Source organism: Atractosteus spatula, chromosome 13, assembly GCF_055471065.1.
Source record: "Atractosteus spatula isolate fAtrSpa1 chromosome 13, fAtrSpa1.hap1, whole genome shotgun sequence".
Lineage (NCBI taxonomy): Eukaryota > Metazoa > Chordata > Actinopteri > Semionotiformes > Lepisosteidae > Atractosteus > Atractosteus spatula.
The window spans coordinates 5845263-5860030 of record NC_142718.1 but is presented as its reverse complement, the minus strand read 5'-3'; the positions used below and the strand labels follow the sequence as shown (position 1 = coordinate 5860030).

General features: G+C 38.1%; 1 protein-coding gene across 2 annotated transcripts in view; it reads left to right on the top strand.

Moving 5' to 3' along the window:
• Positions 1 to 13157, top strand: part of als2b (alsin Rho guanine nucleotide exchange factor ALS2 b) — a 58268-nt gene extending 45111 nt beyond the window's left edge. For both annotated transcript variants that reach the window (XM_088930984.1, XM_088930983.1), the window contains exons 30-35: positions 936 to 1112; positions 1611 to 1656; positions 3477 to 3538; positions 4876 to 5025; positions 7617 to 7713; positions 9123 to 13157. In XM_088930984.1, the coding sequence (XP_088787110.1) occupies positions 936 to 1112; positions 1611 to 1656; positions 3477 to 3538; positions 4876 to 5025; positions 7617 to 7713; positions 9123 to 9161 (571 nt within the window). In that variant the 3' untranslated portion in view covers positions 9162 to 13157. The remainder of the gene's footprint in view (positions 1 to 935; positions 1113 to 1610; positions 1657 to 3476; positions 3539 to 4875; positions 5026 to 7616; positions 7714 to 9122) is intronic.
• Positions 13158 to 14768: the final 1611 nt, after the last annotated feature.

The window sequence follows — 14768 nt, the reverse complement described above, 5'->3', positions numbered from 1 at the left end:
AGCAGACGTAACACCCTAGACAGGCAGGGCAGGGGTGTGTCCTGCCTTGCGCCCATTGCTTGCTGGTATAGACTCGGCCCGTAGGGCCCACACAGACACAGACACCAGTATACACACCCTCACACCAGGGGCAGTTTTCCCAGGACCCAATTAACCTGCCAGTTGGTTTGTGGACTGTGGGAAGAAACCAGAGTAACACAGGGAGAATATACAAACTCCTGCCTTAGATATTGGTTTGAATTAATCTGGGGGCTCATACAGATATAGTACAAAATGTTATGCATCATGTCAGTCTGGGGAGCCCTAATAAGAGGGAAACATCTGTCTATGGTTAATTTATATAAGCAAAAGGTAGACTTAGAAGTATCTTTAGACAGTTCCCTCACCAACACTCTTGCGAAATAGCAAGAGATAATTCCTTTTACTTCCTGTTTCATAGCCACTATGCTCTTCAAAGAAACACAGTCCTGAAAGATGTTCCTTGTAGATTGCATATATACAGCCTTCCACATTAAAAAGATCTTAATGTTATACTATAATCTTAATAATGTTGCACAGAGCAAAGTATGTATTCACACCTCTGATAATTCCTGTAAATAATATCCAGATCTGCATATATACTGTAGCTGCAAGAAAATACAGTGAACGTGATGTTCTTTGTAGAATACATACAGTATACTGTATAGAGCCCTCCACATATTAAAAGACCTTAAAATGTTTTACTATAATCTTAATCTCAGGTTCTGTTTATCTCTCGGATTCTGTTTATTTATTATTATGACAGATCTGAAGATCAGATGACTTTTTAGGAGCAATTACTGGAGTTCAGATTATTATAGGAATCCAGATCATGCCAAAGGGTTCACAAAGCTTTTGCTCACCCTGATAATGTAGCAGGCTACAGGCTACACCCCTGACTGTGTGCTGTTCTGCAGGCGTGTGGTGTCCAGCTCGGGGCTCCTGCTGCCCGTTCTTCTGCCCCGCCTCTACCCACCTCTGTTCACACTGTACGCCCTGGAGAACGAGCGCGAAGAGGACGTCTACTGGGAGTGCGTGCTGCGCCTCAACAAGCAGCCGGACATCGCCCTCCTGAATTTCCTTGGAGTGCAGCAGTGAGAACCCCCAACACCCTGCTTTGACAGCCTAGTGTGACTCCAGCTCACCAACGTTTCACACTGCTTGATGACCTCATCTCATCAAAACACGTTTTAACTTTATGCCTATAGACATTGTAGCTAGACCCCCTCTTGTGAAACAAAACCTTAAAGAATTGTTAATTATTAATGTTAAATAATCATTCTGTTGTATAGGTGGAATAGTGCTTTGGGCTTTCAGGATCTATTGCTGTGTCACACATTGCTTATTTATTACTTTATTATTATACTGCAAGTGAGTACCAGCAGTGGCTTTTGGAGATAGTCTGTAACACCTGGTGACCTGTCTAGGTTTATTCTTAAACGCTCAGACTTTGTAAAGTTTCAGACATTGGCATTGTCTCCAGCCCTGTGAGTCACTTAGGAATGTGAAGGATTTAGCAAACACCATCTACAGTATGGGATAAAGGCTACAGGACTGGAATGTCAAATAATTATAATTTTGTGTTTCTTTAGGAAATTCTGGCCTGTCTCTATTTCTGTTTTGGGAGAAAAGAAACAGGTAGGTATTCAGTATTAATTCAACAGCAAAGTTTGTTTCTAACAAAGAGAAATGTGCTGTAGGTTATTTTGCGTTAGTACAAGCATATACTGTAATTCCAGTTTTCTTATTTTGCTATTTACTTACCTAGAATGAAGCACAGAAGTTATCATAAACTCCATAATGCTCATTTCAAAACTGTTTTCAATTTTATATGTCCAGGTCTTAAAAGGTGGATTTGAAACTTCTGATTTATTTCAGTATGTCTTGTGTAATGCCCAGCATTAACTCAGATTTAACTATGTGCAACTTAAATGTGGAGACAATATTTAAAGTTTAATATTTTAAACAGATTACTGTTAAACTACTCAAATAAGCTGTTCAGCAGAAGCTGCACCTGCAAGTATTTAAAACTTTAAATTATTCAAGTGTGGAGAATGCAATGCAGAATAAGACAATTAACTGCCTCCAAAATTAGAAAACTAATGCTGTACAGTAGTTCAAGTAGGTAGCTGCGTCAGCATACGTAGGCTGCAAAGGAACAAGTTAAAGGTTTATTCTATGCTGAAAAGGGAAAAAGAGACACCTCTCACAACCGAAGAAGGCTCCACAGCCGAAACATTGTGTTTCTTTTCTTCTTTTTTCAGCATGGAATAAACCTTTAACTTGTTCTAATACTGTGCAGTATGTGTACTCGCTGAAGAGTGTAAAAGAAAAATCTCACTCCTTGGCCTTGAATCTCATGCTTTGGAAATTTCTTTTTAGGAAAGTCAGTCCTTGGCAGCTCTCTTTATTCTGTTAGCCCACATTGTCATGTTTTTCCAAGGGATTACTTTGGCTTCACATACAGGTTACAATTTCAGTTTTCACTGGTAAACATTAAAAAAGCATCTTTTTTTATTTTTAGTTTTTATTTAGCTTTTTCGTATTTTTGTTTAGTAATTGAAATGTTTTACACCTGACATTAAATCCTTGTGCCTGCTAAATTAGGTTTAGGAAATAGACCCCAGTATAATTCAAAAGGCACACATCCTGATATTGCGTAGTGTAGATTTGAAGCCTGAAGTATTTATTTTTTTAAAGTGAGGTTTGTTTAAACTTCAAGTGAACAATTGTGCCCTGGAACACTTCAACCCAGTTGTGCTTGGTTTAACAATCCCCTAGTGGCTCAGTGGTTAGGTTTTTGGCTGCCATTTTGGCTCAGTGCTAAATCATTGTCTGTGTTTGAGCCAAAATGGCCGTCACCAATGGAAGCCTCACTGGGTCAGTGAGCTCCCAGTGTGCTGTCTAACACCATTACAGCTACCAGGAACTTTAAGGAATTTGTATATTTGTAAATTTCGGTGCCCGAAAATCAAGATCATGCTTACGGTCTTCAGCATTGTAATGTAGGCTAGACCTTAAATGTCATCCCAGACACATCCATTAGAATGCAATGTGGGAAGGTAAACATATCAAATTCTTTTGCAGGTTTGTATTTACATGATACTGAAGACTTATGTAATTGCTTCCTTTTACAAGCTAGGAAAGTTCTGTTTTCAATATATCCTTTTGGGAAATGTTTCAGATCACTCCCCAGTTGTGTCTTCTGTTCTTTGTCATGTCCTGGGCTGTTTAAATACTTGTAAACTACAAAAAACACACTTGCAAATGTTTTACTTCTGCCAGCTGTGTTGTTTGTTCAGGCTTGACATCAAAAAGTTACAAATGAGACGATCAATCAAACTTTCTCTGATATGTTTAAAAGAATCAGGCCATTGCTCAGTCTTATATCTTGTATTCTACTGCTGTTACCTTAAGGCTGTATGCAGTTATTTGAAGCCATCTCTCGGGTTTTGTAGATACTGCCGAGCACAAAGGATGCCTGCTTTGCTTCTGCTGTGGAATGTTTACAACAAATCAGGTAATGTATGTAAATAATTGCTCCATGTTTTCAAGAAAACAAATAACTCCTAAAATCTTTGTGCCTCAGTGGAATTTCTCGTCATCCATGATCAGACAGCTCGTGATAAATTAAATTATTTTTAAGGAATGCCCTTACCATCCTTAACGTGTATGTATCGAAAAGTTAAAAGGGGTTGTGTCAATGCTTTTCGAGTATTTCTATTTCTTTTTGTACTGTTGTTAGAGTTCAGATCACTTATTAAGAGTGTTCTATGGAGAAATGCTACTTTGCTGAGATCGTTCGGAATGATCAAGGCCCCATTCTGCTTCTTCTATTTTAAGACACTGTGATTTTTCTTTTAGGCTATGCTCTGATCCTGTTGTGTACAAAAGAGAGTATTCCATTATTCCAAAGCATGAATTAGTTGCCACGCGCAGGAGAGTGGCAGTCAGAGAGGCTGGGAGTTCTCATTGATTGGTTCTAGACAATTATACACCACGCTTGTTAATGAAGCTGGTGCCGGCCAGAGGAGGACAGGCTCCCCCTTTTGACTCTTGGTTCCTCTCGAGGTTTCTTCCTACTTTAATCTGAGGGACTTGTTCCTTGCCACTGTCACCTTAAACTTGCTCACTGGGGTGTTCAGGCCCGGAAATCTGTAAAGCTGCTTTGTGACAATGTCCATTGTAAAAAAGTGCCAACAAATAAAACTGAATTGAATTGGATTGAACTTGTGTGAGCAAGAGTGTTACTGTACATCTAGGAGCTTTAGGAAGTTGTTGTGAAACTACACCAAGCAGTCCTTTATATTCAAGCTTGGTTTTAAGTCGCCTTTCTTAGGAAAGGTGCACAGAGGTTTTTAATTATTTTTGAACGTTATGAAGAGTTTAATTTTGTTACTGTACATAGCTAATTTATTCAAACTAAGATCAGAGTACATTTATTCCGGGCAAGGGAGTCATTAACGAGGTGGATTTACTATGCAGTAACTGCACCTTTGCTGGCACTGTTAGTACAAAATAACTACAAACCTTTTGATTCAGTCGTGTTAACGTGCATTTAGTTCACAGTACAAATTAATTTAGGTAATCTAAAAATGATCAGTGTGTTGCTTCATTTTGCTATGTGTATAAGTATATAGGCAAATAATGTAAATTATATTTGCACTAGAGTTTATATAATTTTAGGACTTCATTAGACTTTCAGATTTAGAGTGCTTGTATCTTGTGGGGATTGTCTGGTTGTATGTTTCACCTCTGAGTGACACCTTGCGTGTATATGCAAATTAAAGCAGATTTTGAGACGAATCATGATCGTTCCAGAACTAATGTAATTCAATTATTATCTTCCATTTCCAGCACAACTTTTACCCCCTCGGACAAACTGCACGTTATTCAGCTAACGTTCGAGGAGATCACACAGGAAGTCCTATCACTGCTGAAAGAAGACTTCCTGTGGTCAATGGACGACCTTTTCCCTGTGTTTTTGTATGTGGTTCTTCGAGCACGGTAAGCTTAAGAAAGGCTCCTGAAGAAGATACTGTATGTGTCTGGGAAATAGAAAATTATTTACAGCATACTAAATTAGTACATAGGCATTATATTTACTTTTTTGTTGTTCTGAGCTTTGTGCCATGCATGTCAGAGGTCCAAGGCTGTACAGATTCTTTTGAAGGAAGAACAAAGAGATTACATAGGAGATTTTCTCCCTGCTTCAGCAGGGCAAATACAACCCTTCAGCTCATTTTGTAAAATTAGAGTTGTACAGTTAAGCACTCCCACAATTGTACTGCATTTTTATATGCAACATACCATGTTATACATATCTTGTTAAATTTTGTCATCCCGCATCAGTTATAAATAAGAACTTATTAGAACCCACTCCGTTTTCTCTCAGTTGTGAGTGGTTTTGCTCAGGTTTTTTTTCACTATAATGCAGTAGTGAAGCAGGATCAATTGAAAAGGAAATCTGGCGTAAGTGTTGTGTCATACAAATGACAGAGTCCAGGTGTCTGTGTAGGAAAAGCCCTTTACTACATATGCATATGGTAGTTCAGGTGGGTAGCTGCGTCAGCATGCGTAGGCTGCAAAGGAACAAGTAATAGGTTTATTCCATGCTGAAAAGAGAAGAAAGAAAATGCAACGTTTCAGCCGTGGAGCCTTCTTCAGGTGTGAGAAAGACAGGGCAGTAAGCAAAGGTAATGTAGCAGGAGAACAAAGCCTGGGAGAGAGGAGGAGCGAAGGGCGGGAGCATGGGAAAGAGAGGCCAATCAGGTCGTGTGAAGTCAGGATAGGTGAAGAGGGGTGTGAAATGAAACCTACAATGAATAGAGAGAATTTAGAAGAAAAGTAGTCGTTAAGAGAAGGGGGAAGGTGCAATATAATTTTGGTTTCTGTAGTCTTTCTACACAGAGAACACAGGTGGAGAGATTAGAGTGGTCATGGCCGTCAGAGGTGAAATGAGAAACAATGGGCTTGGAGAGATCTTTAATCTTCACAGCCCTGACGTGTTCTCTGAAGCGGTCTCCGAGTCTCCTTCCTGTTTCTCCAATGTAGATGGCTGGGCATTTACTGCAAGAGATAAAGTAAATAAGGTTGCTGGAGGTACAGGATGTCATCTGGGTGATCCGGAATTGTCCTGAGGGGCCTTGAATGAGTGTGGTGTTAGATATGTACTTGCAGGTGATACAGCGAGCTCTGTTGAAAGGGAAAGTGCCCGGTGTGGATGGTGCATATGGTAGCCTATCTCTCTTGCAAGCCAGACTTGAAAATAAGTAACTAAAGATGGTATTTATACCGTGGAACAAACAAGCTAAAGTAACACTCTCCCTAATAGTAATACAAAAATATGTCTATATATGGATATACAGTGCCTTCAGAAAGTATTCACCCCGTGAATTTTTTTGCATTTTGTTTCTGTTACACCTCCAAAATTTAACTCCAAAATTTACAATTTGAAATATTTTTTCCCTTAAATAACACAATAAATATTTTATCTAAATACTTTTTTTAATTTTAACATTATAGAGAAGTACTTCTACAGGCGTGGAAAAATTTAAATATGCTTTAATTTGACTTTGCAACACAGCAGAATGAGAAATAATCAATGGGGGTGAATACTTTCTGAGGGCACTGTACATCACATAAAGTTCATGCAAAGATTTAGTGAAGCAAACTGTTTAGCGCACCGCCCATATAACTGTGTCTCAATGAGCTTACCTAGTGATACATGACAAACTGCTCAAATGCACAAATAAGCAGAATTCCCCTGTATAAATGTCTGAGCGAAAAGTTTATAATAAACATGCAGAATAAGCATCTTATGTCTTAGATCATGTCTTTTGGCCTATTGACAGAGACAGGTTCCGCTTTATGTTCTGGGCACAAAGCCAATGTTAGACCACACAAGTCTTGTACATATTTTGTTCCTTCATAAGTAAAGGGGTATACAACAAGAAGAATTAAATAATGGAAAAGTTCAGATTTGGGGCAACCCAGATCTTGGGTTTGTAGAGGTACTTTGCTTAGGATGCAATCTTAGACAATCAGGATTTACACTACATGTATACTGAGTCTCTGAAGAACCTTAATGCTATTTATTTATGTGAAGTTGGTTATTTACAGTTTTTTCATTTACATTGGTACTGGTGGTGAAGTGATGTAACCTGTTTAGTGAGATGAAAATCAAGAAAAGGAACTAATTTGCTCTGGTTATGAAGTGAGCAACACCTTTGTGTTGAACTTGGTGCACTGTCACTTTCTGTCTGGAAAGTTCACGACCTGCAGTTTTTAACTTGGCCAGCCAGCCTCTCTGTGGCAGGCCACAATTTGTCAGAGGGCTGTGAGTCACGTAAACAGCCAGCTTAAAATTAAATGATTAAAAAGTCTGTAGTAGATCACTATAGAATTGTGTATCTGCATAATGAACGCAAAACATTGGGTGAAAAGAGTACAACATGTCAAGTGCCTTAAGACATTTGCACCACAGTTTATGCAATCACCATCTCAACATCCTCCATCTAAAAGCTACAGTATACCCCAAAACTGTGGCACACCTGCATTGTGCTTTAGATGTCCTATGAATGTCTTTTTTCCTTCAGAATAAGGAATCTCGGCTCCGAAGTACATCTCATTGAAGATCTGATGGACCCTTGTGTGCAGCATGGGGAACAGGGGATCATGTTTACCACACTTAAAGTAAGTAGACATCAGCAGGTGAAAGCCCACAGTGATGGAGGTTGAAATGGTCACACAGTGTCCGCACACAAGCTCTTTCACACTTCCGCTCAGTTTTGTTAAACAATTCAAAGTTTTTAATTCAATTATATTTCATATAACAACATTAGACACTCATGGAGGCAGTGTAGCATTTAGTTTGGTATCCCAGAGTGAGGATAAATCTAATATAAAGTAACACAGTGAAGAAAAAACAAACTTCACACCTCTCCCAGATCGCTTTGGACTTGCTTGTATTAAAAGCCTACTTAAGTCGCTGATGTCCTACCAGGGTGCCATTATAAAACCCCTTTCTCTGTGTCATATGCTCTGAGATGATTCGAATGAATTGTTCTATTTGTATACACTGTAGTTCTATTTCTGAGAAGATAGACATTTTCCTTACAGTTGCATGTTGTACACTGTGTGGGCTTCTTGTTCATGATTCTTATTAAGATTCTATAGACTTACTTCCATTGAAACCAATGCTATCCTGACTTTTTTTTTCAGTCTTAGTGTGTGGTAGTTGATGATAGGAATAGAGAATTATCAATGTACCAGAAAGCTGGTAAACAATAAGGTTTATTCCATTGATACACATAGTTAATAAATGAAAGCATGCACTGTAATAACAATTAACCTTTGTCCACAAGAGTGAAGAACTCATTCAAAACAGAGAATATAAACATGCTTATTGTTTTATTGCTATTGAAGACATTAGGTCAGCAACAAGACACTTCATATACATTATGTATGTACTGTGGCTGATTTGCACAAAGATGCATAGGTAAAAGCTGCAATTAATTTGAAATTAATTTTATCTTAGGCGCAAAACAGTTCCTTGAAATTTGAATAAGTACACAAAAAGACAAAGTCCTAAATAAACAGGTGATACCTACAGTAAATAAAAAATACTTTTTTTTGGAAAACAGTTGATGACATTTGATACTAAACTGAACCTGTGTATCTACTGTGAATCCTGAGTGGGTTATAACTACTTCCCTGTCTGTAAAAGCACATTTTAAAATATGCTTCTTTACCATCTTTGTCTTTAGAATTCTATTCAGTGCATTTTCAGTTAGAAATAAAAATGTTGTCGAGAAAGTTCTCTGTCTAGGTTTTTAGTCATAATCGATCAGAGCTAGAATCCAGAGCTGCTACGTGCGAAGTATTAATCGCATCACCACGACCTCTTGTCCAGGGTATGGAACAGCAATCATGCTTTCCTCTATTGCAAAGGGTATTGTTTGTGTTTGGTGCCATGTGGGTGAAAAGACTTTATCTTTGAATGCGTATCTTCTGTTTCGTTATCTTCTGTTGCTTGCTTTCAGCTGTCAGCTCAGTTTGGCCAGGGATCAAATATTCTGAAATGTTTCCTTTTCTCAAACCAGGCTTGCTACTACCAGATCCAACATGAGAAGATCACATAAGACTTGAAGCTTCCAGCTTCCTTGAAGATTCCAGCAAGGGTACCTGAGAGGAGAAATCGAGGTCACTTGCTGGCCGTTCTGATACCCAGTTATGGAGCATAAAGGCAGGGCTGAAACAAGATTCTTTTGAACATTACACCTCTATGCTGGTGCCACTGGGTTGCTTTTAGTATGGATTTCTAAAAACTATATGGACTAATTTTATTCAGTCTCCTGAATGATGTCTCAGAATTTTGAAGGTTTCCTTCATTTCAGTGGGGGCTCTGGTCTGGGCATCCTGCACTGAAGGAAGAGTTCTTTTTATTTTATTTTTGAATATCCTCTAATCCTCACCTGTACGAGCTTCCAAACTTTCCTACATCACCTTTAAATATTTCTTACCTATAGTAAAGTGAACTCAGTGGTTCTTTGCTTGTGGAGGAGCAATACAATATAATACTTGTGTAAAATAATCTTCAGACTGGGGAGGTTTTAAGAATGCTGCGAAAGACAGCACATTATTTTTCATGAGTCTTGTTTGAAAGGAAATGTTTCACTACATCATCCATGGTTTCTTTTTGCCTAAAGAAGCTAAAGATGAGACACTGACCTGCAGTCCTGCACCTCTGCCTCATAAAGAGAGTATGACCTGCAAGGAACATTCACTGTAGGAAACTAGTAGTGTAACTGCACATACAGGACAAAGCAATCAGGCTGCTGTATAACCTTATTAGATATTGTTACTCTTAATTTATTCATATAGGGGTGCTCCATCTGTCACAGTTTTACAATTTCAAAGTTCTGTGAGCTACTTCCGTGAAATGAACAGTGAATTATAGATAATATGTCAAAACAGTAAGTAGGTTTGCTTATGCTTATTGATGCGATGAAAGCCACATTCAGCTACAGTATGCCTCCTGTGTTTTAAAGAGAGTGCCATGCCCCTCTTATCCTCTCTAAAAAAACATCTCATGTTCTATCCATCTAAGACTCTGGTTTTTACAGGGATTACTGGGGAGGAATCATCCAAAATCAGTTATGAAAATCTCAGGATTTAACTTCAGCATTAGGACAACAGCGATCATGTAGGTGACCTCGGAAATTTCTCCAAGGGTCTGTCTTGTGTATAGAAAATGCTGTCCTTGTTCATTTAAATCACAGTTAAATGTATGTTATAGTTATCTATTTCCGAGAGATGGCTGTGCCATGTTTTTTTATTTACAAAGAAACCTTCTTTGACTTTATTTGGCTTTATTAAGCATTGTACCCCATCGAACTACATATTCCACAAATAATTGTCCAAACAATCAGAAGTATACATAGACAGGCTTCTAACATGTTCTAATAAATGCAGAAAAACTTTGTATTATTCAGGCAAGCATGTTCTGATCCCTTACAAAATCCCTTACCGTGGGTTAGATCAGATTGTTTTTAAAAACGTTTTGCTTCAAATTAAAGGTAGGAGCAAAGCCAAAAGTTTCCTTTTTACATCATTATGTACTTCTACTTGTCTGAACAATAGGTGGTGCTATAATACTGCATAAAACCAACAGAATAGTGCTTCATATCCACAGTGGTGTAAATCCTGGTGATTGTTTTACCAGTTTAGTGTTACTAATTTCCTAGACATTTCTGTATGAAATATGAATTTCCTGTGTGCCATACATGGGTCAAAAAAGTTGGAGATTCTGCAGGACTGTAAGATGTCTTCATAGTGTTGTTCTTCCTTCTTGTGGTGCCATATTTCAGTTTATAGGTTCCAGGTTGTATTTAAAGATCAGTAAGTTTGAATTCCCCCTACCATTGTTTCTATTGAAAGGGAATCGCCCAGTCCTGTTATTAATTATTGGGTATTAATTATATAAAGTCCTTTTGTGCAGAAATGAGTCAACAATTTTGAAGACATTGACCAGAATCCATAAGCAGATTAAAAGGGTTACAATTAAAACTACTTTGAAAATGAATTTATATACATTTTTGTAATGCAATAAAAGCCCTAGCACCCCTGCAACCCTGTATGGGATAAAGTGGTTAAGAAATGGATGAGCGGATAACGCAATAGCTCCCTTGTAATGTGGTGTCAATCGTGGTATGATTCTTGATGGGTTTAGACTTGCTTTCCTTTTTTGTATAATACATGCATTTTTATCACATACTGTAACCAAGGTGTACAGTACAGTATATGCAGTTCAGCACCCCTCTCCCTCAGTGGTATTTGATGGATATCCAGACTACGGATGATGAAGTAGTGGGTGTTGTTTAACAAATATAACATTAATAAACAAGCCTTTTGCTGCTTGACTGTCTTGTGGTCTGCAATGTATTTCCAGAACAGAAAGACTCATAATTTCACATTTTACATCCCAGTATGACGTTCAAAGCTTTTTTTCTCTAGTTTTTTTTTAAATTCCTGTCAACTCCAGCTAGGTTCCAGCTAAAAACTCCTAACTGGCATTGTCTTGGAAAATTGAGGAGTTCTTTCTAAACAATGAAAAAAGAGTGATAACCATGCTCAAAGCCAAGCTTTGCTTCCAGTGCCCTACCTTAACATTTTAAACTGGTCGTGCGAACGATCAATGAAGGAATGAGGCTGATATGAGAACGATCCTGCTGTAGCGTGGGTTGGATGGACAGCTTTGAGTTAAGCTGTCCTGCTGCATGTCTGCAAAGACTAATTAATCCAGATTAATTGCAGTGGTCCACCTGGGTGCCTGGCAAAGCCAAGCACATCGTTATCAGTTTGACGATTTAGGGAGAAGCCTAAACATGACAATGCTTCACTATAGTTCACCGTACTTTATTTAGTGTGCATTCAAATACTAAAAAACTCATGTGATTGTCCCTGTTTTTCAGTATTTGTACATAGCCACCTTCCATCTCTGAAAGAATGATAAATGCAATGTGATTTATATTTACATATACTAAAGAACTGGATCAATGTGAAATGTCACTTACATGGTAAGCATATAGCTGAGGTCAGAAAGGGAGTATGCCAATGTTTTAAGACAAGTGTTAATGACATTAATTAGCTGAACTGCATTTAAGGATAAAACAAAGGATACCAACTGCAAATCAAGACAAAGATTGCTTTCCAAGCAATTGTGCCGATCTCTTTCTGACCAGGTTTTTCTTTCTAATTGCCGTACACACACCAGCAAGCACAATTTAAAATTGCACTGTAATGCATTCTTCTCATTGAAAAGGTCTAAAAATATAATACATGGTCTTTGCTTAATTGTTTTTCATAAGTAGGCGCAAAGCCTTGGAGAAGCTAGCTACTCTGTAAGAAGGTAACTGTATACTGTAGAAACATGCACTGGTATTGTGTGGGTATTTATGAAATGTCATATGATTTTATTAGGATTTATTGCAAGTCTGTTAATATGCTGAAAGAACGTGAATCTGTTGTATTGGCGTTTTGTTTTTGAATCTTTTATCTTAATTTATTAGAAAAGGTCATATTGGCCCTTATTTTTAGTGGAAGGTCACCTACTGTCTTCTCAAAGGTGAAAGTGAAACTCTAGTAAAGATGGTTTATGCAAAGGCTTTCATCATCTTCCTCGTAACCATTTTTTCCCCACTGAACTGAAATTAGTTGATATTGAGAAAGATGGGCTGAAATCATTCCATTTTCTTAAAATTAAGTGTGAGTGCAGAGTTGGTTTATATTGAAATTTCTATTGAGAAATCACACTTTTTCTGCAGATACTGCTCTGAACATTTTCTTTTCCTAAAAGTGTGTTTAAAAACAGTTTGCAGTGCATATAACACTGGTGTGTTGCATTACATATTTTGTCAGTGCTTTTCACTTCTTTAGTTAAAAGAAAATCCAGATTCTCCATTTTCCACTGCTAACATAGTATAATCTTGGACGTTCGATCTCACAATTACTATGTTCTTTTCTATCATTTACAAGAACAATAATGCATATCATGTGTATACTGTATACTGTACTAATGAGTAATGAAACTGAAGTGTTAATATGAACCATGATTAATAAAAGCAATTTGAAGAAAATGTTATTGTTTTTTTTTCCTTTTTTCCAAGGAAATCTCCAATCCAGTAAGTCTTACAGGTTCCCAAAAATCACTTGTCCCTATTGTTTAGGGACACTAATGCCCTTCGTCAATTAAGCAAGTTAATTAAGCAAGTATTTGATTGATCAGGACATTTCTGATCCTTGAGGGCTGAAGGATATTGAGTTGAGTGTTCCAAATGATTTCTACATTTTTATTTGCTCACAAATTGTTCTTTTTCTTTAGAGTTGGATATTATAATGGTCACTGCTAAAGTTTGCTGGAATGGGGATTGGAGATCTCTCCAATACTAGATTACAAATAAACACCTGTGTCCTAGAGAGAAAACTTCAATTGCGGTATATGTCATAGTGCATGTACACATGGATGATTCTGAACTTTATTACAAATATGAGCTTCTCACTTTTGAAACATGCCTTCATCTCTTTAAAATTTAACACGCTCACAGGTCTTGTTGACTGTAGTTTCTTTGTTTAAAAACTCCACTCACATTCTCTCATCTCATGCCTTCATGTTCTGCATTACAATTTCAATGAAAATCTTCAGCAACTTTCATATCGCAAAGTGATGCATTACCAACGTAAGCCATAAAAGTTCTTCATTCGAGTTCATGAGTCCTTCATTACTATTGATTTAACGTGATCCCACCATGTAACAGGAGCTACCAAGAAGGCACAACAGCGCCTTTACTTCCTCAGATAGTTGAAAATATTTGATCCATCTTCAACTATCCTCACTACATTTTACAGGTGCACTATTGAGAGTGTGCTCACGTGTGGTATTACAGTGTGGTGTGGCAGCAGCTTCTTGACTGACCGAAGGACGTTACAGGGGGTGATCAGGTCAGCCCAGTCCATCATTGGAGAACAGCTCCCCTCTACTGTGGACATTTTTACAACTGGCTGTCTCTGGAAGGCTGGAAGTATCGTTTCTCACTTTTCTCCCCATTTCCCTCTGGTCAACGTTACAGGAGCATAAAGGCACGGACCTCCAGATTCAGAGACGGTTTCTTCCCGCAAGCTGTCGGATTACTGAACTCTACCCCTACCACTGGCTCACACTGATGTTTTTTTCTTCTTTTCTCACGCTGCTTGTCCGACTTGTTTTTTTAACCGGTTTTTATGTTATTTGTTATTTAAAATTGTTGTTGCTGCTTGTATTTTGAAAGTATTTTTGGACGGAAATTCCCTCAAGGCATTCTTTCATGGTGTCATCCATGATCATGCTGGCAAAAAGAACATTAATTCTGTGGATACTGTAGCTGTTGGATTTTGACTGGAGTTTTTACAATAGATCTCTTTTTCCTTTTTTCATTTTCACAGCGTTTAGCGTTCACAGGCCTGCTTTACATCCACTCGGCAGAAAGCGTTAAGAAGCTTTGAGGCTTGAGGCCAGCCAGTTGAAGTGCTTCCGAGAAGGGGGTTGCTGTGGATTAAGTGGGATATAGCAGGATTAGGCAGGTTTTCCGGGGGAGGATATAGTAAAATCACGTATGCTACTGGTGCTGAAGAAAAGTCAGAAAAGGGACTCTACAGCACCCTCCTTAAAAAAAAAACAGGACCCGCAATCTGAAGAAAACGGAGTCTTTCAG